The sequence below is a fragment of the Panulirus ornatus genome, chromosome 68 (genome assembly GCF_036320965.1).
Source record: "Panulirus ornatus isolate Po-2019 chromosome 68, ASM3632096v1, whole genome shotgun sequence".
Taxonomy (NCBI): Eukaryota; Metazoa; Arthropoda; class Malacostraca; order Decapoda; family Palinuridae; genus Panulirus; species Panulirus ornatus.
Genome location: NC_092291.1, coordinates 20917744 through 20942876, shown reverse-complemented (window position 1 = coordinate 20942876; position 25133 = coordinate 20917744). Strand labels below are relative to the sequence as shown.

General features: G+C 37.4%; 1 protein-coding gene across 9 annotated transcripts in view; it reads left to right on the top strand.

Moving 5' to 3' along the window:
• didum (dilute class unconventional myosin) overlaps positions 1 to 25133 on the top strand; it is a 245874-nt gene that overhangs the window by 85833 nt on the left and 134908 nt on the right. For 6 of the 9 annotated variants that reach the window (XM_071659556.1, XM_071659553.1, XM_071659552.1 and 3 more), the window contains 9 exons: positions 1281 to 1449; positions 6411 to 6555; positions 10097 to 10253; positions 11609 to 11752; positions 11922 to 12003; positions 15192 to 15266; positions 17199 to 17413; positions 17659 to 17790; positions 23775 to 23881. In XM_071659556.1, the coding sequence (XP_071515657.1) occupies positions 1281 to 1449; positions 6411 to 6555; positions 10097 to 10253; positions 11609 to 11752; positions 11922 to 12003; positions 15192 to 15266; positions 17199 to 17413; positions 17659 to 17790; positions 23775 to 23881 (1226 nt within the window). The remainder of the gene's footprint in view (positions 1 to 1280; positions 1450 to 6410; positions 6556 to 10096; positions 10254 to 11608; positions 11753 to 11921; positions 12004 to 15191; positions 15267 to 17198; positions 17414 to 17658; positions 17791 to 23774; positions 23882 to 25133) is intronic. The other 3 variants (XM_071659554.1, XM_071659555.1, XM_071659557.1) reach the window with 1 other exon arrangement.

Sequence of the window (25133 nt, the reverse complement as noted above, 5' to 3'; positions counted from 1 at the left end):
ATATTTCTCAATCATACATGATTTCCCTCACACAGGAGATCTGATTGAAGAAAAAATAGCGGTGCATCTTTCATTGAAACAATAAAAAACAAATAAAAGATTGCATAAACAGTGAGATGTGGATTCCATATTAATATGTGTGCTAAGTTAGAAGAACATGTGGGTTTGTCAACCAAAGACTCGCTAACATCAAATGACTTAAATCTTTAAATGACTCACTGTAATTTTAATTTGCAAGATTAAAATTCTTAACATAGTTATTTTACTCTTCTTTAAACCATGAATTAATGAAACCTGAGGAATATACTGGATAACTGAAAAACTTTGAGATCTTTCCCTAAAAACCTATGGCATCCAATAGGTGAGACGATATTCATAGTCTTGTACTTATAGGAAATGTTGCAGATCATAGTTGCTCGCAAGAAAATTTTCATTGTGTTGAAGTTTATTTTAATTGAATAGATAAGAAAGTCAAGCAGAAGATTTTCAGAAATTATGAAGACTTCATATGTAATATGATCTCCAACATAGTGCATTCAGAATGCCCAAACATCGCTACACCTTGCAGTATCACAGAGAAGAGTTCAACATATTGAATATGATTACTAATCATACAGTAGGAAGAAATAACAGTAAACTTTCAGCTGTATGGTACGAATCTCGTATAATTGACAAACATGAGGTGAATTTGAGATTAAGAATTGTTTCAAAAGTCCTTGAAATCAACACCAAATACATACCAATGAGAAAACACTTGAGCTTCTCTCATGCGGAGCAAGAGAAATTTATGTAATATTTGGCAGATCACTGAGCAGCAAAGGTTTGAGCTAGAACAGTAAACCAGTGACAGAAAGGATATCAAGGCTGATGAGGACTTGCATGCTGAATTTTGATTTGGAAGCTCTTGGTTTAAGTTGGATAGAATGAGATGTGCAGTGGTATATGGTGTAATTTGCAAAAGGCTTCAAACACTTCTTACTGTTGTAGTATTGTTCAGCAAAATTTACTGTGAATTTGACATTTTATGAAGAAAAGATTAAAGCATTGTTCATGTGCTTTATATAAGCTTTTTACCTAGTAGGAGATGCATGGTGTGAAAATGTCTGATGTATGGTCTCTTTTGCTGTTGTGGGTTGAGTTGCACATCATAAATCCTTGACCTTCAAAATTGAGTAATGTGTTAACTAAAGATTGCCTGGTGCTCAAATACCATAACATCATTGCAGTATTACACTTTTTATCATTTGCAACAAATAAAATCTCATATGAAATCTCCTCAGACTAATGAGTTCAAGGTGAAAAGTGATGAAGAATTGCCACCTTTGCGGAATCCCGACATTCTCATAGGTGAAAATGACCTCACTTCGCTGTCCTACCTCCATGAACCTGCTGTACTTTACAATCTGCAAGTGCGCTTCTGCAACCACAATGCTATCTACACATACTGTGGTAAGTTTTCTTGATTATTAGAAAAACAAAAAAGGAAATTAATCTTCTTAGTAAGTTAATGGCAAGTTGTTATCTTTTTTGTATATTTCTGATAATTTTCTATTTTGTTTTATGTAGGTCCAGAAACAGTGTGATGATATGCCCAACTTGGATGATATGCCTAACTTGTTTAGAGTTGATTATCTCTCTTGATGTCCTGAATATTATTTTCCTATACAGTGAAGTGGTTCATGCAAAAAAAATTTCAGATCTATTATCTTTGGAATGTATCTATTGAAAGTTCTTGTGTTATTTCATACATTTACTCTTCCTAGATTCCTTTTCGGAAATATCTTTTGTTCACTGTTTCACTTCTTGCGAGATCTTCATAAATGTATTGGTATTTCTTGATTACTTTCTGTAGTATCGTGCAGACCATGCTCATTAGCAACACTGGTGTTTAGTTCAGGGCTGCATCTCAGTCAGTTTTTGTTAATTGTCATTACATTGACTTTCTTCCCTTCTGAGATAACATTGCACTTGGTTCAGCAAGATTTTAAAATCTCTGTGTTTGATCAAGGGGGCCTACACACTACATAATTACAATTGATGAGGTGCTTTTTGGTCTTCTTTTCAGTGGATTGAATATATCTCATGATGTAAATCCTTGGTAACAAACCTCATAACTCCTAATGGTGTATGCTTCTGAACTACCTATGAACCTTGTTCATCTATTTTTTCTCTGTTAAATATCTCAGATTTTTCCTTCTTGGAAGAATGCTTTTCTGTAGTCCATTCCTTAAACATGAGATATTTTATTCCTTCCAACAATTGGCCCATTGCTCTTCTGTGAACTGCAAAGTCATTGAAGTTTTCCTTAACTCACTTTTACTTATTGCCATAACTTGCACTTTCTTAAACACTTGGGATCCCATTCCATTCTTTCTCAAAACCAATTTGGCTTTTGCAGCACACATTACACAAGTGATCTCTCCGGTCTACACTTTTAATCCTCCCCTCTCAGGGATTTTAGTGAAATTTTTGTCATGGCCCATAACACTTCAAAAGTATTTGCTTTCTGAACTCTCTCTCTCCTCTCCTGTCCACTCTCTCTCTCTCTCTCTCTCTCTCTCTCTCTCTCTCTCTCTCTCTCTCTCTCTCTCTCTCTCTCTCTCTCTCTCTCTCTCTCTCTCTCAGTTGCATAGCTGCCTCCCTGGCTGATCCATTGCAGTAGTTGTTAATGAAGCCAATATATTGGTGTAACTGTTGATGGAGCAACTTCTCAATCTTATCTAAAGATAGTGGTGCTCCTCAGGGTTCTACTCTGTTGCCTACTCTGTTTATTCTTTCCATAACCTATCCTCTCTCAACAAATTCTAACCCTATTCATTCTTATGATTATATTTTCATTATACTTGATTGCCTTTTCCCACATCAGCGAGGTAGTGCCAGGAAACAGATGAAGAATGGCCCATGCACTTATATACACATATATTTATACATAAATGCCCATACATGCACATATACTTCATATACACATACATATCAACATATACACATATGTATGTATTTTATTTTATTTTGCTTTGTTGCTGTCTCCCGCTTTAGCAAGGTAGCGCAAGGAAACAGATGAAAGAATGGCCCAACCCACCCACATACACATGTATATACATACACGTCCACACACACAAATACACATACCTATACATCTCAACATATACATACACAGACATATATACACAAGTACATATTCATATATGCTGCCTTAATCCATTCCTGCTGCCGCCCCGCCACACATGAAATGGCACCCCCTTCCCCCGCGTGCACTCGAGGTAGCTATAGGAAAAGACAACTGAGGCCACATTAGTTTTCATTCTGTCTCTAGCTGTCATGTGTAATTCATGGAAACCACAGCTCCCTCTCCACATCCAGGCCCCACAAAACTTTACATGGTTTACCCCAAACGCTTCACGTGCCCTGGTTCAATCCACTGACAGCACATTGACCCCGGTATACCACATCATTCCAATTCACTCTATTCCTTGCACACCTTTCACCCTCTTGTATGTTTAGGCCCCAATCCTTCAGAATCCCCTTCATTCCATCCTTCCACTTTCAGCTTGATCTCCTGCTTCTTCTTGTTCCCTCCACCTTTGACACATATATCCTCTTTGTCATCCTTTCCTCACTCATTCTCTCCACATGTCCAAACCATTTCAACACTCCCTCTTCTGCTGTTGATTTCATGTGAAAAAGAGGTGAAAAAGAGGGCAAATGAGAGTTAGGGTGAGAGAGTATCATTAGATTTTAGAGAGAATAAAAAGATGTTTTGGAAGGCAGTAAATAAAATGCATAAGACAAGTGAACAAATGGGAACAACGGTGAAGGGGGCAAATGGGGAGGAAATAACAAGTAGTGGTGAAGTGAGAGGGAGATGGAGTGAGTATTTTGAAGTTTTGTTGAATGTGTGTGATGTTAGTGGCAGATATAGGATGTTTTGGTCGAATTGGTGTGTGAATTGAAAGGGCCCGAGAGAATGATTTGGTAAACAGAGAAGAGGTAGTGAAAGTTTTGCAGAAGATGAAAGCCAGCAAGGCAGTGGGTTTGGATGGTATTGCAGTGGAATTTATTAAAAAAGGGGATGACTGTGTTGTTGACTGGTTGGTGAGGATATTCACTGTATGTATAGTTCACAGTGAAGTGCCTGAGGATTGGCAGAATGCATGCATACTGCCATTGTACAGAGGCAAAGGGGATAAAGGTGAGTGTTCAAATTACAGAAGTGTAAGTTTGTTGAGTATTCCTGGGAAATTATATGGTAGGGTATTGATTGAGAGGGTGAAGGCATGTACAGAGCATCAAATTAGGGAAGAGCAGTGTTTTTTTAGAAGTGATAGAGGATGTGTGAATCAGATGTTTGCTTTGAAGAATGTATGTGAGAAATACTTAGAAAAACAGATGGATTTGTATGTAGCATTGATGGACCTGGAGAAGGCATATGATACGAGTTGATAGAGATGCTCTTCAGAAGGTATTAAGAGTATATGGTGTTGGAGGTAAGTTGCTAGAAGCAGTGAAAAGTTTTTATTGAGGATGTAGGGCATATGTACTAGTAGGAAGAGAGGAAAGTGATTGGTTCTCAGTGAATGTCGCTTTGTGGCAGGGGTGTGTGATGTCTCCATGGTTGTTAATTAATTTGTTTATATACATATATACAATGGTTCAGTCCACTGATAGCACGTGGGCCCTGATATACCACATTGTTCCAGTTCACTCTATTCCTTGCACACCTCTCACCCTCCCGTATGTTTAGGCCCCAATCATTCAAAATCTCCTTCACTCCATCCTTCCACCTCCAGCTTGGTCTCCTGCTTCTTGTTCCCTCCACCTTTGACACATATATCCCCTTTGTCAACCTTTCCTCACTCATTTTCTCCACATGTCAAAACCATTTCAACACTCCCTCTTCTGCTGTTGATATCATGTCACATGCTTCAGCTACTCTTCCCTTCCTCTCCTCATTCTAATATTTATTCCTTTTTCTACTGAATATTTCTTCTCTCATTTGAGACCTGTGCAGCATCTTAGAGTGGGGAAGTAGTAACCAGGTTAAATTCAGTAGCACCAAAATATAATTTCCTCTGTATCTCTTTCTTCATGTCACTTGTTTCCCTGTTTTCAGTTTCAAAACAAGAATTCAACCATGTAAAAACATAAGCATGATGGGCATAAGCATGCCCTCCCTTGTTTGTTAGGAGCCCCAAATAATCAACACCATAATCTAGGAGTGCTATATATGTGTTGTATTTTTTTTTTTTTTTCCTGCAGGGGTTTTATTCACCCCAGTTCATTAGACTAGTTGGATTATAGAATTGAATGGAGAGAACCTATGGGAAGTGCAGTGGATGTGGCAGTGGAAGAAACCTTGGGAGCTGAAGTAAGCCATAGGATGGGCAAGTCCTGAGTGCACCTCAGAGCTTTGGAACTCTCTACCCTTTCATGTCTTTCCCAATAATTATGACCTGGTACCTTTTAAGAGAGGTTTTTCACTTCCTCAGAATTCCTAAATACTTTCCCTTGTCTCTTCTTTTTCTCTCTCATTAACTTCTTTATATTTCAACTTAGGCCCAGCCTTGACATGGACTTTTGTCCATGATTGGAGCCTTGAAAAAAGAATGTTTCTGTTTGGACAAAGGTGGGTATGTATTATGATATAGTATTCTTGATGTTGTTGTATGGATGCACAGCATGGGCCATAGATGAAATAGTACAGAAGAGGGGATGTGTTGGAAATGAAATGCTTAAAGACAGTATTTGGTGTGAGGCAGGTTGATTGAATAAGGGATGAGTGATAGGGTAAAAGGGAGTTATGTTTCTAAGGTTATGTATTCGAGAGCTGAAGAGGATATGCTTAAATGGTTGTACATACAGAAATGATGAGTGAGGATTGGCAGAGTAAGAGGATATATGTGTTGGAAGTGGAGGAAACAAGGAGAAGGGGGAACCAAGAATGAGATGGAAGGATAAAATGAAATTTTCTTTGTGTGTTTGGTGCTTGAATATGCAAGATTAGAGTGAATTGAAGTGATGTATACAAGGGTTGACATATTGTCAGTGGACTGAACTAGGGTACACTTATGAAGTGATCAGGTGTGAGCCACTGAAAGATGTCTGGAGCTAGGCTTTGGAGAGAGTGGCACTGGTTTTATTGCATTGTACACGAGAGCTAAGGATTGAAGGATTGAGCTTAGAATTTTTGGAGAGATGGGCATTTCCAGAAAATAGGTGAGGAAGTTTAACTCATTCATAGTGTTTAGAGAGTGCAATTTCAGATGGATATTTACCTGTTGGAATGATTCAAGACTGGGTCTTTGTTGGGGATTGTTTAGTGCTTGCCAGTACTGCTGTATACAGTCGTAGTTGTATATAAAGAAAATAAGAATGAAGAAAAGCATGCTTTATGTAGATATTTTGATTTTCAGGAATTGTTCTTGTGGCAATCAATCCATATGAAGAGCTACCCATCTATGGCCCAGACACTATTGGAGCTTATCGAGGCCACTCCATGGGAGACCTTGATCCTCACATCTTTGCTGTTGCGGAAGAGGCATTTACACAAATGGAAAGGTATTAATCTGAATACATTATATAAGGCAGATTGTAGTTGTGCTAGACTAACTGCTTTGTTATATTTATTTTGCTGTTGTTGCTCTTGCTTTTCATGTCGGATTTAGATATGAATAACCAAATACAGGAGTCTTTCATTTATACTGGGGAGTTATGGTCCTAGAAAAGGCTAGTATTAGCAGAATTGTTATAAATGATGATAGATTTCCATAGTAAAGGGGACTCTATTCCCAGCAAGCACTAAAAGTCTCAGATTTCCATAGTAAAGGGGACTCTATTCCCAGCAAGCACTAAAAGTCTCATTAGATGACGATTCTGTACTGTGTTTTCATGTGTACACTTATTGGAGTTTGTTAACAAAATACTTTAAATGTTATTGAATGGTCACCATGAATGGGTTTCATTACTCACTAATACGTTCTGATGTTTTTCCTGCATAAGGGGGGTTGGTATCAGGCAAGCATGGAAGATTACAGTTACGTGAAGAGACAGTGGTGTAGGTGCTAGACCTATTGATCCTATATGTATATATAACCATGGAAGCAGAAGCAAGTTATGGGATTGGGGGAGGGGGGAAAGGTTCTGGGAGCACTGAAGAATGTGTAGAAAGAGAAAATGTTACTTAGGAGGGCAAAAATGGATAAATTCATTTTCATACTTTATCACCATTTTCCGTGTTTGTAAGGTAGTGCCAGGAAACAGATGAAGAAAGACACGTCCACACACATACATATATATATTGGTATGTGCAGATGCACATGCATATACATATATATGCATACATGCTTATACATACACATACATCTACATATTTATGCATAAATACATGTACATACATATACATTCACATGTACATATTCATACTTGCTCTCCTTAATCCATTCCCGATACCACCCTGCCCCACAGGAAACATCACAAATGCTTGTAGGAAAAGAAAAAAGATAACATATACATTCTCATCTTTTCCCCCCACACTCGATTGCTGCCCCCGGCATCAGCGAGGTAGCTCCAGGAAACATATTGAAAGGCCACATCCACTCACACTCATTCTCAAGTCGTCATGTGTAATGCACCAAAACCACAGTCCTTATCTAAAAGAGAAAACAGAAAGATGGATATGTTTGAAGGAATACTAATGGTCCCAACAATATTATGTGGATGGGAGGTATTGGTTATAGTTAAGGTTGTGTGAAGGAGGGTGGATATGTTGGAAATGAAATGTTTGAGGATAATGTGCAGTGGAAAGTGGTTTGATTAAGTAATGAAAGGGTAAGAGAGATGTGTGGTGATAAAAAGATTGTGGTTAAGAGAGCGAAAGAGGGTGTGCTGGAATGTTTTGCACATACGGAGATAATGAGTAAGGAAAGGTTGGCAAAGAGGATATATATGTCAGAGGTGGAGGTACAAGGATAGGGATAGAGGAGAAAGAATACTTCTCACACATTCCCTGTGTTTCGTTGAGGTGACTAAAAGGGATGGGAATCGGGGGCTGGGAATCCTCCCCCCCCTGTTTTACTTTTCCAAAAGAAGGAACAGAGAAGGGGGCCAAGTGGGGATTTTCCTTCTAAGGCTCCGTTGTCTGTCCTTGACGCTACCTCATTAATATATATATATATATATATATATATATATATATATATATATATATATATATATATATATATATATTTTTTTTTTTTTCATACTATTCGCTATTTCCCGCAATAGCGAGGTAGCGTTAAGAACAGAGGACTGGGCCTTTGAGGGAATATCCTCACCTGGACCTCTCCTCTGTTCCTTCTTTTGGAAAAAAAAAAAAAAAAAAAAAAACGAGAGGGGAGGATTTCCAGCCCCCCGCTCCCTTCCCTTTTAGTCGCCTTCTACGACACGCAGGGAATACGTGGGAAGTATTCTTTCTCCCCTATCCCCAGGGATATATATATATATATATATATATATATATATATATATATATATATATATATATATATATATATATATAAATATATATATTTATTATTTATTATACTGAACTGCTGTTTCCCACGTCAGTGAGGTAGCGCCAGGAAACAGAAGAAGAATGGCCCATCCACTCATTTTCTTTTTTTTTTTTGTGCTTTGTCGCTGTCTCCCGCGTTTGCGAGGTAGCGCAAGGAAACAGACGAAAGAAATGGCCCAACCCACGCCCATACACATGCATATACATACGTCCACACACGCAAATATACATACCTACACAGCTTTCCATGGTTTACCCCAGACGCTTCACATGCCTTGATTCAATCCACTGAGAGCACGTCAACCCCGGTATACCACATCGATCCAATTCACTCTATTCCTTGCCCTCCTTTCACCCTCCTGCATGTTCAGGCCCCGATCACACAAAATCTTTTTCACTCCATCTTTCCACCTCCAATTTGGTCTCCCTCTTCTCCTCGTTCCCTCCACCTCCGACACATATATCCTCTTGGTCAATCTTTCCTCACTCATTATCTCCATGTGACCAAACCATTTCAAAATACCCTCTTCTGCTCTCTCAACCACGCTCTTTTTATTTCCACACATCTCTCTTACCCTTACGTTACTTACTCGATCAAACCACCTCACACCACACATTGTCCTCAAACATCTCATTTCCAGCACATCCATCCTCCTGCGCACCACTCTATCCATAGCCCACGCCTCGCAACCATACAACATTGTTGGAACCACTATTCCTTCAAACATACCCATTTTTGCTTTCCGAGATAATGTTCTCGACTTCCACACATTTTTCAAGGCTCCCAGAATTTTCGCCCCCTCCCCCACCCTATGATCCATATATATATATATATATATATATATATATATATATATATATGTATATGTATATATATATATGGTGCTGTCTCCCGCGTTAGCGAGGTAGCACAAGGAAACAGACGAAAGAATGGCCCAACCCTCCCACATACACATGTATATACATACACGTCCACACACTCACATATACATACCTATACATTTCAACGTATACATATATACATACACAGACATATACATGTTGGAAAGGATCACAATTTTGCACGTGATCAAGATATTCCTGTGAGTCCAGAGGGGTTGAGGTACTTGCTTCATATTTTAAACACATATGACAAGTTATTGATTTGGTATACTTTTAGAGGCATGCTGGAAACTTGACTCCCTGTCATATGCTTCATTGTTTTTTTTAGGGAAATAGACAGATGGCCTGCCTTTTTTTACCATATTGGCTGTGATTTGATTAGCATTGAAATTATTTGAATTAGCCATGGTAAATGTCAAAAGTAATTCTTAGCATGTTGATAAAGTCTTATGGTGCAGAGTAGATAAGCAAGCAGAGTGAAAGGATATTGAAAGGGATTTGAATATCAGTTGGGAAAGTTAAATGAAAAGTAGATTGATTTTAAATTGATTTTAGAGTTCTGATTAGATAAGCATGATTGTGATTGGTTTGGGTATTCTTTCTTGATGGCTAATACAAGGTGAAAAAATAACTTTACAGTTTAAAGATTAAGTACCAAGCTAATATTATGTTTTTCCTCAGAGACAACAAAGATCAAAGCATTATTGTGTCAGGAGAATCAGGTGCTGGTAAGACCGTATCAGCCAAATATGCAATGAGATATTTTGCCAGTGTTGGTGGCTCAGATTCTGAGACGCAAATTGAGAAAAAGATCCTGGCTTCAAATCCTATCATGGAGGTAAGGAAAAAGGGAGTAAGTTTTTATTTTAGGAAGATAGTATATTTTTCTCTCTCACCATAGATTTATGATATTTGATTAGCTGAAATGTTTTGCAATTGTTAGTGCACAGTTCTAGTGGTAAGGAAGTCAGGTAGTTCAAAAATCCTCTCTTTTTTTTTTTTTTTATTTTCATTTTTTGAGCCCTTCTCTGTACATCTTCAGTCCTTTTCCACTGACTTGGTTAGTAGGAAGAGATGAAGCACTTTTCTGTTCTTGAAGGTCTAAAGTAGAATGTGGTATGCCAGATGCTCTTGGCTTTCTATCCGTGTCTATTTTCTTTTTCTGTTCCCATTTACATGGAATCGATCAAGTGCTTACAGCCTATCCTTTCATTCGCACACAACTTGTGACAAGTGTGCTAAAGTAAATAGTGTTTTTCACAGTAATGTAGATATTTGATTTTTCAAACAATACACCAATTTAGTATGTCAGAGGAAAGTAACAACTCGTTCACATCTCCATCTTCACATACATTATAAACCTGTTGCATCTGTATTCCTTCTCCTACCTTAGCAAGGTAACATGAAGAGAAGATTCTGAAAAAGTATCCACTTGGCTTATCCTTCTGTTCTCACATATTAAAGTGAGTATATAGAAAAAAATTCCAACTCCTCTCTCCTACCCCTTTCAGTTGCCTTCTGTGACACATGGAAGATATCTGGGTAGTATTTTTTCTCCTCTGTTCCTTTGACTTACTCATTTCATAATCCCTAGATAGTTCACTCACTGCATATGTCCATCTCTTTAGCAGTGTACACTCAACTAAACTGCTATCTAACTATCTATATATCTATTTATCTGTCTTTGATGCCTGTTCCTTTCTGGAACTCCCTCAAGGGGGTTGCCATGGCAAAAGAGTCTCCATAACTGGTGAACTCCAGTGCCACTTTTTAGCCTTTAGTTCGTCATCCTTAACAGGCTACTGGCAGAGGTCAATGCTAATGCAGTGTTTTCAGAAACTATTACGTAATGTTCTTACCAATTACTACTACCTAATGTGCCTATCTTGTAAAGTTCCAATCTATTTCTTTCACCTACATCTATTTTCATCTCTCTGGACCTGGGAAAATAATGTTTCATTTCCATACACCAGAGCTGGGTGGGAATTAATAGATAAACTTCTCTGTTTTGGAAACAGTATTAAGTGAAATAAGATTTTATAGCCTGATTGATTTTTTCATTGAATATGATGTCTGTATTATTTTTATTGAAGTGCATTATACTTAATTTACATTGAGGGGTGTGGAAGGAAGAGTTTTTGTTTGTAGTAAATAGTAAAGAAAATGTCTTGCTGATTCTTTCTTTTTCCTTAGGCTATAGGCAATGCGAAAACTACAAGAAATGATAATAGCTCACGCTTTGGAAAATACATTGAGCTCGATTTCACTCAAAAGTATAATATAATGGGCGCCAATATGAGAACGTATCTTCTAGAAAAATCCCGTGTTGTGTTTCAGGTAAAGTTCAGACAGATTTGTCTTGTCTTACCTCGGTTGAATCAATTACTTGTGTTATTGATAATAAAAGATGTGTAATTGAATAAAGTGGAATTTCCGTATTGAACTAAAATCATGGTCCTTAAATCAAACATCTGTAATACAGCAAAAATTCCTGTATCTTTTAAAGGCACAAGATGAAAGGAATTACCACATATTTTACCAACTGTGTTCTGCATCATCAGATGAAAAACTTAAGCATCTGAGATTAGGTAAGTGAAACATTTGTTTTTTATAAAAAAAAACACTGTGTTTAAGATGAAGAGTGATTACCTGAATGAATATTTAGGAGGTTTGTGTTCTGATTATACATGGTGATAGACTATCAGCTTTTGACTCAAGATTGCTTGTTCCATGCTTTTCCTCAATAAATGCATGCCATTTTCAAAATTTGGAACAGGCTGTTAGTACTGTACAACTAAATGGATGATAATCAAAAAATTAAAGGTTTTCTTTTTTCGGTAGTGTATCCTATTCTATACTCATTTCTTAAACAGTAGGGCCTAGATCATCAAAATATGCCAGTTAGTAAGTCATATTAGTATCTGTTTCTTCTCATAGTTAAAGTAAGGAAGTCCATGCAGAATTATTTCGATTTCTTGCTGGTGAAAAGATTTATGAGATAAGAATTATATTTGGTGGTTTTACACAGGTGAGGAAGTTTCCATCTTCTTATTCCGTAAATTATCAGAATACCAGTGAAAATAGTGAAGATAACCTACAGAGATGTACAACACCCACTCCTGTACACTTTGTTCTCATACATTGTAAAGAAAGTAACCATGGCAGAATTGGTTTGTCAAGTGTATGTAGAAATTTAAAGACACAGTTATGAGTGATATGAGTCTCATGTGAGATAAGGTTTTATCCCTGGGGATAGGGGAGAAAGAGTACTTCCCACGCATTCCTCACGTGTTGTAGAAGGCGACTGAAGGGGACGGGAGCGGGGGGCTAGAAACCCTCCCCTCCTTGTATTTTAACTTTCATAAGGTTTTATAAATAACATTTTTATTATGAACATGACTTGAAATGTGGGTGAGAAGCTTTTATGAAAAGATACCAGGAGATATTTAGATTTTAATTGACAAAAGGTGAGAGTAAATAAAGCTAGGATAGTGGATGAGGAATGGGAGATGTTTAGGGAAGCACTGATGGCATGTGTGAGAGAAGCATGTGGTATGCGCGAGATGGGAAATGGATTGATGAAGAAGGGTAGTGAGTAGTGGGGTGAAAGAAAAGAGGTTAATGGGCATTGTTTACAGAGAAGGCATTCGAGTGAATGGAAGATGTACAAGAGAGGAAGGTGCATGAGTTGAAAAAGAAAGCAGATGAGTGTAGGGGTGAGTGATTATCAACAAACTTCACAAAAAAATATTTTGGATGGAGTTTGATAGTGTGAGAAAATAGAACAAATGGGAACATTTTAGAAGTGGGCAAATATGGAAGTGGTAACAGACAGTGGTGAAGGGAAGAGGAGGAGTGAGTGCTTTGAAGGATTGTTGAATGTGTTTGATGATAGGGAGGCAGATGAAGGTTGTTTGGATCAGATGGGTATGCAGAGTGAGAGAGGCATAGCAAGTGGTGTGGTGAAAAAAAAGAAAGGTGGTAAAAGCCTTGTGTGAGATGAAATGTCTGTAAGGGAACTGGAGTGGATGGTATGCAGTTGAATTTCTGGTGACTGTATTCTTGATTGAAGTAGGATTTTCAGTGTGTGTCTGGATCATGGTGAGGTGCCTGAGGATTGAACAAATGCTTATAAAGTACCATTGTGTAAAGGCAAGAGGGACAAAGGTTTAGCATTCAGTTGTAGAAGTATAAGTTTATTGAGTGTATCTGGTAACATGTATGGAAGGGTGGTGATTGAGAGGTTGGTGGCGTGCATAGAGCATCATATTGGGGAAGGACAGTGTAGTTTCAGAAGTGTAAAGGATTTGAAGAATACGAGTGAGAAATTCTTAGAGAAGCAATAGGTTAAGTATGTGGCATTTATGGATGTGGAGAAAGCATATGATAGTGTTAGTGGAGATGTTCTGTGGAAGGTGTTATGAATATTTGGTGTTGGAGGAAACCTATTAGGAGTTAGCTATTAGGAGTTTTTATTAAGAGAGTAAGGCATGTGTACAAGTTGGTAGAGACAAGTTTGAATGGTTCCAGGTGAAGGTGGATTTGCAGCTGGAGTGTGACGTTACCATAGCTGTTTAATCCATTTATGGCTGAGGTGGTGATGGAGGTTAATGTAAGAGTCTTGGAACACAAGGGCAAGTATGCAGTCTTCTTGGGGGTGGAGGGGCCTGGGAGTCAAGTCATTTGTTTGCTAATGTTATGGCTCTGATGGCATATTCTAGTGAGAAACTGCAGAAGTTGGTGTCTGAGTTTAGAAGGGTGTGTGAAAGGAGAAAGTTAAGAGTAGATAAAAAGAAAAGTAAGGTTTTTAAGTCCAGCAGTGAAAAGAGATTGTTTAATTGGAGTTGGAATTTGGATGGAGAGAACTTTGAAGGAATAGAGTGTTTTAGATACCTGGAAGTAGATATGGCAGTGATTTGAACCATGAGACCTAAAGTGAGTTAAGAGGCAAAGGGCTTAAGTGCAATTAGGAAGTGTGGAAAAAGAGACAATTCATTATCGTTAAGGGAACATATGAACATGTTTGATAGTATAGTAGTCCCATCACTGCTGTATGGATTTGAAACATTGGCCATAGAGAAAAATGGAGAGGAAGAACCATGTTTGAGGACAATATTGGGCGTGAGGAGGGTTGATCGAATACACTTCAGAAGTGGAAGGAAAGAGGAAAAGGGGGAAATCATGTAGAAATGGATTGGTGTAGTGAGAAATTTTGTCAGAACACGGCATATTTCAGAAGCACATTCACTGGAAGCATTATGTGTTTGTAGGTGGCATTAATGGAGACTTTGGTCTCACTTGACAATTCATATTAGCATGTAGTGTGAATGTATGAAGCACTTTTATGTTTGGAAGTTTGTATTTCACTTTAACATAGTGGGCATGAATTGAGGATGTATTTCAGTGATGTTGTAGAGGCTGTGTTTGCCGGATCCACCACATTAAATAGATAATGGAGTTATGATATATAGATAGTTAGAAATTATTTTTATATGCATTTTGCATTACTTAGAAAAGTTTTTTATTGGCATGTTTTGATGTGGTTTTATAATTTATACAAAAGTTTATAATTACTCAGAGTAAGTAGGCATATAGTTTGATGTTCCTTTTTGTTTTCCTAATTGTTCGGCACATGCTGATTCCTGTGAACCCCAGTAATGATATCAATTAATGTTCTTTTTTTCTAAATTGTTCAGCACATACTGACTCCAATGATCCCCTGTAATGATATCTGTTGTATACTTAAGTTGGTGATATACATTGCCCTCTCCTGTAGGACCCCCGGAAAGCTTTCACTACATGAACCAAGGACTGCAAGAGGATCCAAAGCGGTCATCCAAGACCCGCCAGGGTGTGGTTCAGTGAGCGCTGAGTGTGTGATGATGCTGCTTCCATACCATGATGCTTTGCTTAAATAGCATGTCTATTTGATATTGTGTGTCCTTTGCTAGATTCTTATTTAGTATCCCTTGTATTTGCTATATCTTCACTCTTTTATGGAGCTGGTTATACACTGCATATGTAATTATGAATGAGCAACCGCAGACTTTTATGCTACCTATTAGGTATTTATTGAACACCTTGATGACATCGAGGCACATGTTGGCTTTTTGAGCTTGATAAATTACTGTATGATGGATTTGTAGTGGTGATTCAAAGACGGAATTTGCAATTATGAATGTGTGTATAAAACGTGATGTTTCTTACATTTGCATGTAATGATAACAAAGTGGTATAGATGAACCGTGTGGACTTATTATAGGAAGCATGTTCTGTCTTGAAATACAGCAGAGGTATTTAGGCATTGTTCTGTAAATGCAGTGTATTTGTGCCTTATTGCAGGACCTTGAGAAGCTGTTGCTTTCTTTTTTAGGAAGTTATCAACACAAAAAAAATGGGAAGTAGTGGGAGAAATGTCATATAGCTCATTGTATTTGTTAAAGGGGCTGGATTATGGACAGGTTTCTGAGAGATCAGTGAAAGGGAGATATTTTGGTTATCATATGTAAGAGGTAGAAAGTTTAAAGTTAGTGGTACAATCACTGATATGGAATAGTGGGATATGAATTTGGAGGTTTGATAAGGCTGTTCTGTAGAAGTAAGAAAAATGGGAGAGGTGATAGGTAAGAACCATGAACATCAGAGTAAACTTAATCTTTAAATGAGTATGGTTGATGAAGGTCAAAGAGTTTGAAGGTTGCTTGAACACAGAGAAAATTGATGTTTACAGAAGGAATTAGAGAAATTTGATAGTTTTAGGTCTTATTCAACTGCTAGGTAGAGTTGAGAGGCTTGTATTAATTTTGGTTTTGCTGAGGTTTGGTTGCAGTGTTATGTGATGGTCCCAGATTTGCAAACACCATTTTGCCATTCAGCCATGGAAAAGCAGCATATAAATATTTTCTCTCAAATTTAGAAATATTTTTATAACACCTATTAGTATACAAATGTTGATCAGATACAACCTTTTATTAAGATGTCTCATTCCGAGGTATATGCCATTCGTGAATTATGCGCTTTGAAGATTTTGGCCATCTGAGTAGCTTTAAGACCTATTTGTTTTGAAGTCAGAGCAAAATAGCTTGGAGTAGGATTTGGGGAGAATTCACATTCTTCTAGAATAACTAATGTCACATTGAAGAATTGTACATCCTCTAATAAATTTGATTTTTTTCATTTTCATGCTATTTTGAAACTTGCTAACTGATTTTAGGCTAATTGCAAAGTATCAGACAGTCCTAGTCATTATATTCAGAAGCCCATGATTTTTAATATTTAGCATTATTCTCACCAACAAAGAGTGTTTTGAAAGCTGAGACACTTTATTCTTAGTTCTTTTTTTGTGCTAATTAGTATTATGTGCTTGGTGAAAGGCAAAAGTATCCATTTCATTGACTGGCTTACACTGCCGCTCAAGCAGTACCCTTTGCTTTTAGTTTCTGATCACTGGTATCTTGGTGACTGGAGAAGCTGTTTTTTATCAATTACCATTCTAGCCTATTTAGATTAATTTACTTTTTCTTCTTCTTGAACTTTCGTGTGAGTTATCATTGGAAACTAAGAATCAGTATTTGTCTTTTGTAAGGATATAAATCTGATGCAACAAAACAAAGCCCTTGTTATCCACATTAGATTTTGTTGCACTATTGTCTTTTGTGGAAATCTTATGTAACTTATGCTAAAGTCTGCTTCTTTTAGAAGTTTTTCCTTTTGAGGGGGTAAGTGCACCTTGCTTCAGTAGCTACACTTCGTTTTTAATCATTGCTGTTGACTTCTTCCTCAGGGCATCAGCAAACTTTTCACTACCTCAACCAAGGCCACAGCCCTCATATTGATGGCGTGGATGATGCTGCAGACTTTCAGGAGACACGTCGAGCATTTATGTTACTAGGAATTAATGAGGCAGCACAAGAGCAAATCTTTAGGATTCTTGCAGGAATTTTACATTTAGGCAATGTAACGCTTGAGGAGGATAATGGAGACTCTTCTACTATTGATGTAAGTTGTGTTATATTACACTCTTAATATTGTAACACACTGTATGTAGTATCTAACTCTTTGATGATATGATAAATTCAAAGACATAGAAGGTTTGTACTAATATGTTATTGCATCTGGTTTTAAAAGTTGAGTTTCAAATTTTTTTGTTTTCATGAAGGATAAAATGTTTTGATCACAGTAACAGAACTGTAATGGGTTATGTTGTATTTTCATTCCTGATAATGTATTTTAAACCACAACAGAGCAAAGATGAATCACTTCACATTGTTGCTGAACTACTAGGAATCCCTGTAGAAGATATTCAGAAGTGGTTGTGCCATCGTAAGATTGTTAGTGGCAGAGAAGTTTTCACAAAACCAATGACATACACTGAGGTTTGTGTTTTATTCAGCTTTCAGACATGAGTATCATCAGCAATTTTGAACAAGTGTAAGAACTTACTGAAGTTGCACTGTCTCACTAATTTTTAAGAGCAACGTTATGTGTTGAGTTGATAAATTCAGTAAAGAATTGTAGGTAAAAGAAATGTTTTTAAATGCTGAACCATATGCTCATCTGCTTAGTCTAGGTCTGATGTATGCTGAACAAAGTATTTGAATAATTTTCTGTTTGAGATTCTTATGTTGATTAATTAGGCCAGTAATTGACTTTCACTGTATGTGTTGATTTTTCATCAACAAAGACTTGCAATTATCAAGGATATTCAAAGGAAAACTGATGTATCTCTGGGCTAGATGAATGTTCATGTGAAAGCAGTTTGCAAAATCAGTGATATATCCGTTAAAGAGCAGTGAATGAAATGTCCAAGGTCAGTCTTGGAAAAGTTTTGTAACTTTCCTCATTCAAAGAGAAATCCTTAAACAGAAGTACCGGTCTTGACTGTTTGAATATTTAGTTACTGGAGAGTTTGTCGTTAATGATGGATGAATGGTTTGAAAAGATGCTGGAGTGCAAGTATGCTAGTGCAAGAATATTAGTTGGAAAATTCAACTGCAAGAGCCTCAATAGTTGCATATATATATATATATATATATATATATATATATATATATATACCATGAAATTGAAATGGAAGAGGTGAGTAGGTTCAGAGTACCTTCTAGAGAGACCATGAGAGAGCAGTATATGATGTAGATTTTGGGGAGAAACAATGTGTGATGGATGACTTGAATGGATTGGTATGGGACAGAGTCGAGGAGGGATAGACAATTGATTATGGGTTCCCAGTAGTGAAAGAATACCTGAATTGTGTGTATCATCAAGTATGAGTGTTGCAAATATATGTTTTAAACATAAAGGTATTCATAAATGCACCTGATACTGACTCAAGGAAAATAGTTTAGATAAAATGTGAATGATATATTTATGATAGAAAATTATTATATGTAATGTGCTTGATGTGTCGTCGTGGAGAAGAGTTGGAGGGGGTTTTTCTGATCAGGTAATAGTAATATATAGATTATACTTTTATTGTAGATGGTATAGGACTTGAAATATGAATGAAAACGTGGGAAGATAGAAGTAGAAAAGTTAAACAGTCAGCTGAGAGGATCCAACACAGGTCACGGTGAAGTTCAGTTAATGTGGAGGCAGTACAAGAATGCATGATTGGAAGTTGCCATGGAGATGTATGGCACTGCATGTTCATGTTGTGTAAAGGTAGGTATAATATGAATTGAAGATTCAGTGAAGTTGGTGGAGAAATAGGGGTTTTGAAAAAAAAGAAGCTGAATCTGCAAGGAAATAGTAATGAGTAATGGTTAAAGATTGTAGATGACAAAATCTTGATATTTTTTCGTGCTTGTTCACTGTTTCTTATATCAGCAAGGTAGCACTAGGAACAGACAAAGAATGGCCACATTTTCTCACAAATGCTTTGTGGTTGGCATGCATAATATGCTGAAACTGGATCCCTCTATTCACAGCAAAACCCCACATACCTCTCTGTAGTTTCCCCTGGCTGCTTTATATACCCTGGCTCAGCTCATTGACAGCATATCATCTGTAATATAAGACTTTGCTCCAATTCATTTTTACCATCTCATCCACATGCCTTCCTGTATGATCAAGCCCATATCACCCAAAGTTTCTTTTACTCCATACCTCCATCTTGTTCTTGGTTTCCTATTCCTAGTTCTCTCCACTTTTGACACATAAACCTTCTTAGTATCTCCTCACTTATCCTCTCCATAGAGTCTAGATCCTGAATAATGAAGTTAAATGGATGTTATATATGAAGGAAAGTAGAAGAGGATTAAATAGAAGAATAAATGACGATTTAAGGGACAGTAACGAACTGTTCATGAAGGAGATAAATTAAAAGTAGATGAGAGGCATCTGTAAGCAGTGAGAGTTCATTAGACAACCTTTGGATCAAGTAAGAAGGTTTGTAAGAGATTGTGAAAGTATTTTAACTCTTAAACTGTTTTCTGAACTGTAGCGACCATATGTTTGAGTGCAGTTTAAAATTAATTTCTTTTTCAATGAAATGATAGATAGGCATTTAAAAGTATGAGAAAGTACTAAGAAAGTAAAACATCTTTTGTGTTGGTTTCGTTCACTGCTGAGTGAGGGCCAGAGAGGAATATGTTTGACTTACCTGCCTATATATCTATCTATCTCTTTATATCACTGATACCTGTACCCTCCTAGATTTCCCTCAAGGGTTGGTCATAGCAAGAGTTTCCATAATTGGTGTGGTCCAGTGCCACTTCTTGGCTTGCCTTTAGTGCTTCACCTTTGATAGGCCATTGGCATAGGACAAATCCAGCACAGTGTCTCCAGACTTATCTGACTGCTTCCAATAAGAGAGGATATGATGTTTCATTCTGTTTATCTTGGTTCCACATTCTACCCTCATTTCATACATAGTCACAATTTGTAGTAAATAACATGAATATATTTAGAAGTGTTAAGTCCAATATGCACACTAAAGATGAGTGTAAGGATGCAGAGTGGCTGGCACTTGTGGGGAGGATATCAAGAATTTTGTCTCTTGAAAAGGGTTTAGCACCCTACTCAGATTTTATACACAAACACTGCATGAATGCAATATTGATATGAATGAATTATGAAATATTACAATAAACAAAAACTGAATTTAAAGGAAAATGGCTAGTATATGATGGGAGGTTGTTGATGTATTTGGAGGTATTCTTGCTGTTTACCCATCATCTGATAAAGTCCATAAGTACTCCAGGATTACTTAAATTGAAAATCAGACACAGTTGTTTCATAATATCTCCCACATGAAGAAAGGCCAAGCTGAGTGTAGCTGGGGTATACTCCTATGCTGTCCTCACTCCTCCCTCATTACATAATGCTGTTAAAAGGCAGTCCTGTCTATCATCTGTCTGTGGACACACTGAGGAAGTTACCAGTTGCACAGTAACTGAGCTTCACACACAGTTGCCAATATTTTATCCATTTCTTTGGCAGGATAGAAATTTCTGGCTGTAAGGGTCACTGATTCCCATGGTCTTTGCAGGAGCAAGCACATGATGGCCCAGAGGGCCCGAATCTGCTTGTCTTGCTAAAATCATTCTTGTCACTTATTTCTTCACATTTTTCATGTTGTTCTTCCTCACTTTCTTTGACAGCTGATACAACTCTTCATCTCATAGGTCATCCAACAACATGAATTTTCCTTCTGATCACATGTAAGCATGGCCTGTGGATTGATAGCTGTGTACAAACAATTATGGTAGTTGAAGGGGGTACTGATAAAAAAAAAATTTGTACTGATGATTGGATATAACAGTGCACACAATGGACACAACTGTATTCTGAGCAAAATAAATTTTGATAAAACCAATATAGCTGTTATAAGTTGGTAGAAGTTAGTGGGCAGCACACAACCAGGGAGGTATATTACCAGTACTACCCGCCTGGGTATTGGGAGGGTTAATGACACCTGTGTAGTGAGCCAGCACTTCAGCTGCTGTCAAGATGCACTTCTCTGACCTAGGTAGCTGTCTTTTCTTTCTGCCTCGCCCACTTGTAGATTACTGGCATTTTGTCCACAAACATACAGTATCTCCTTGGCATACATAACACTTAACTACACTTAACTCACACAGCTCATTCTTCGTAACTTTAGATTTTCCTGTGGTGAATGCTATGCACTAGCCCTGCCCTTTGGCAAGACAGTAGGAGCAATAGAAAGAAGCAGTAGGTAGGGACATTTATGCTGGAGTATTAGGTAGAAGTGCTAGGTTTAGGTACAATAGGCATGAGCATTTAGGTAGAAGTAGTCAGTAGGGACATTGGGTAGGAGCTGCTACAAACTTTACGCTATATTTGTTTCCTACCAGTGGCCTGTAAAGGGCGAGGGAGTAAACACTGAAAAGTGGCACTGAAGTTCAGTAGCTATGGAGACTGTGCTTCTCTTTGTCGTGGCCACCATTTTGAGGGAGTTCCAGTTGGAAACAGATAGGTAGACAGCTGATACTGTTTACCGCACCGTTGCCAGTGATGCTTACTGACTGCAGCTAGGTTATGCACACAGTCCTGTCTTCAGATATGGTCTAATTCAGCAAGAGCTTGCTGAAGTTTGGATGCCATTTTGTTTACTATTTGTGGGTTTTCTGCTAACTGAATTTGGGTATTTTACACAGTCGCCCTGAATCAGCATTTGATTTTTCCTGCGTTCTTCAAATTGCCACTTTCATGAAAGGGAAAGAAGTATAGTTATGGCAAAGACTTTTTCACTCAAAAGGAGTCAATCATCTTCTTGTTATTGTGTTGAGAGCAACTTTGAAGCTGTGGGAGCCCTGTAGAAGGGGTCCTGGGGTCTAATGACAATAAGTGACCATTGACAGCTCAAGGGGGGGCCATTGTGGTATGTTTCTTTATGTAAGCCACAAAGCTTTGGTTTCTTTTCTTGTGTCTCTTGCTCCATCTATGACTTGCCCTATTTTAAAACACTCCTACCTCCTCATTTTTCTCCCTCCATGAAAGGCTGAAAGAACTGCAACTATTTGGCCTGGAAAGGTAAGAGAAAGATATGATATTTGTATGCATAGCAACAAACTGAAGTTATAAAAGAAATTGTTAAATCTGAATTCTTTCAACGGGAAGATTCAGATGTGTTAAGTTTTAATGATACCATGGAACATACCAAAATGTAATCAAGCAAAAATATATGAGACCCAAACTAGGAAGCTAGATCAGTTTTTCAGCATACTGTCAGGAGAAATGAGAAACGTATGGAATAATTATAGAAAGCAGACAGTGGTTGAAATCAATCCCAGATGAACCAGAAACTGATAATTTTGTAATGTAGGTGGCAGCTAAAAAGAATAATCTCATAAATTAAAAACCATGCTAGACATACCATTTTGGCAAAATTTCATTGTAGGTACCCATAGATAAGTAGGTACTTCTGCTGTCAATAACCTACCCCTTTTTAAAAGGTGGGTTTTCCACACCCTCCCAAATTTTTGGATTCTTCGTCTTCTTCTCTCCCTAATTTCTTTATATTTTTAATCCTACTTGCATTTCAGTTAAGGCTTGGCTTTTCAGAGCATTTGTCAAAAACAAAAAATGGAGTGCAGGACCATAGGGTGTAATTGTGTGACTGCATGTTCTGTTTTGTAATGAACTTGGGTACCTTATCATCCTGCCACAGTTTCCTGTTTCATAGGGCTCGTGCAGTGCTCAGGAAACCAGTTGTGTCCACATGTTAGAATTACTTTTTAGAGATGTATTCTTTGTAGAATGAAAGAAGGACAATTGAGTATTAGTTGCTCAGTTTCTTTTGTTTAAGATTTGAATCCTGGGTATGATGGGGTCTTTTCATATACTAAATGTATATAATTTGGGGGAAATTGATGATGTGATGAGAAAGACGAGGAAGTATAACTCACTCATGTTTAGGGTTTGCATTTTCAGATGGGTATATGTCTGGTAGAGTGGAGTTACAGAATGAGTTGGAGGTAGCTGTTTAGGATGAGTTATTAATCGTTGTGGTGAGAATGTGTTCTTTCAGGGCTTTATTGTGGAGGGAAGAGAGGTGTGTGAGTATGTTATATGTATGAGGCAGGAATGAACATTTTAATTCTGCTTAAGCATTTGTTATTGGCTCTGGAGTGGCTTGGGTTAAGGGGGTTGACTCTTCTTGCAGAGATGCATGAAATAGATAAAGCTAAAGTTTTTAGTATTGGAAAATTTATGTGGTACTTAAAGATACTGTATGTGTTAATCCTTTTACTGCTGTAAGATGATCTGCTGATATACTCATGAATTCTTAAAGTAAAAACAGTTTTGCTTTCATATTGAATCAGTGTTAATCATGTGCTTCTCTCGGGTGGGTTTGATTGTATTTTGATATTTTTAATTGTTTATGTCTATGTTTCAGGCAACATTTTCAAGAGATGCTTTGGCTAAGCATATCTATGCAAAGTTGTTTGACTGGATTGTATCACAGATCAACAAATGCTTTGCAGCTCCAGCCAAACCATTCAGGTAAATTAGATATGTTCCTTTAAGGAAGTATGGTCATTGTGTTCCATTTTCACATGTAAAGATATTTATCAACAAAATAGAAACAGCATGTCTAGAAACTTTCCTACATGCAAGATATGTCTCAGTTCTTCAGATATTATCTTTTTTTTTATATCTGTCTGTCTGTATATATCTTACTTAAATTTACTCCTTCTGCCACAGGGTCCCCTTCACTGGGGCTCCTGTGGCACTTTGGAAGCAGGCCACATCCACCAGGCAGGAACATAGGTCAAGAAGTGTGTTGGTGTTTTTCCTTCTGGTGTGTGTATGCTGGACAATAGAGGTGGAAGGGTTCATTGTGGACTTTGCATTTATGATATGTTGAATTTATATTTGTTGTGTTAAAGTGGTTACATATGTCTAAAGTACAGACTAGAAAGTGTAAATCATGCACATCAGGGAAATTTAGTTATGGGTTGGTGTATGTATGGTGGAATGTCGTTTAACAATGAATTGGGAAGAGCATTTGTATTGTGCTTGTCTGGGATATGCAGTAAGAATATGGGGATCTATAGGTATTGTGTCATTGTTGAAGTGAGGCAGGGGTAAATTTTTTTTCTGCAAGTTGTTCATGATTGATTATTTAGGGGAATGGACAGGAGGAGGTTAGAGCTGTTGCAAGAATTGGCTGCCAAGCATATATATTTCCATATCTTTGTATTGAGAGTTTGTGGTTGGTAAGCAACTGGTGATTATTCCGTGTATTCTGTTCAATGTTGTGTGTACTTTTTTTATTTGCTTTTGATTGGATGAATAACCAGGCCAGCAAGACATAGTGCAGATGAATTACTTGTAGAATATTCTAGTGATTCTTTTTCTTGTCTGAATGTTCATAGAGCATTCGGAGGATATTCAATTCAATTATGGCCTTTGTCTTTGAGAGAGATGCAATTAGAATAGATGTCAGAGTTATAGATAGATAATTTTTTGTTTGTGATGATGGGCTTGAATATCACAAGTATTGTTGTATGTTTTACCTTGTATAGTTAGTTTTTGTTGATGAAATTAGTTAATCATTCATGGTTAAGTAGGATGTAGATTGGATTCCTTTTTGTCAAAGGTTAGGTGGGTGATGCTGACTTTCTGTATGGATGCTGACATTGTTTTGAGTGAGCTAGTGTTCAGATTGTGAGATGTGATGTTGCATGTATGTTGTTGCTTGTGTGTGTCAGGGTGCTTTAATGTAATTGTGATGTTACCTGCATATGAGAGA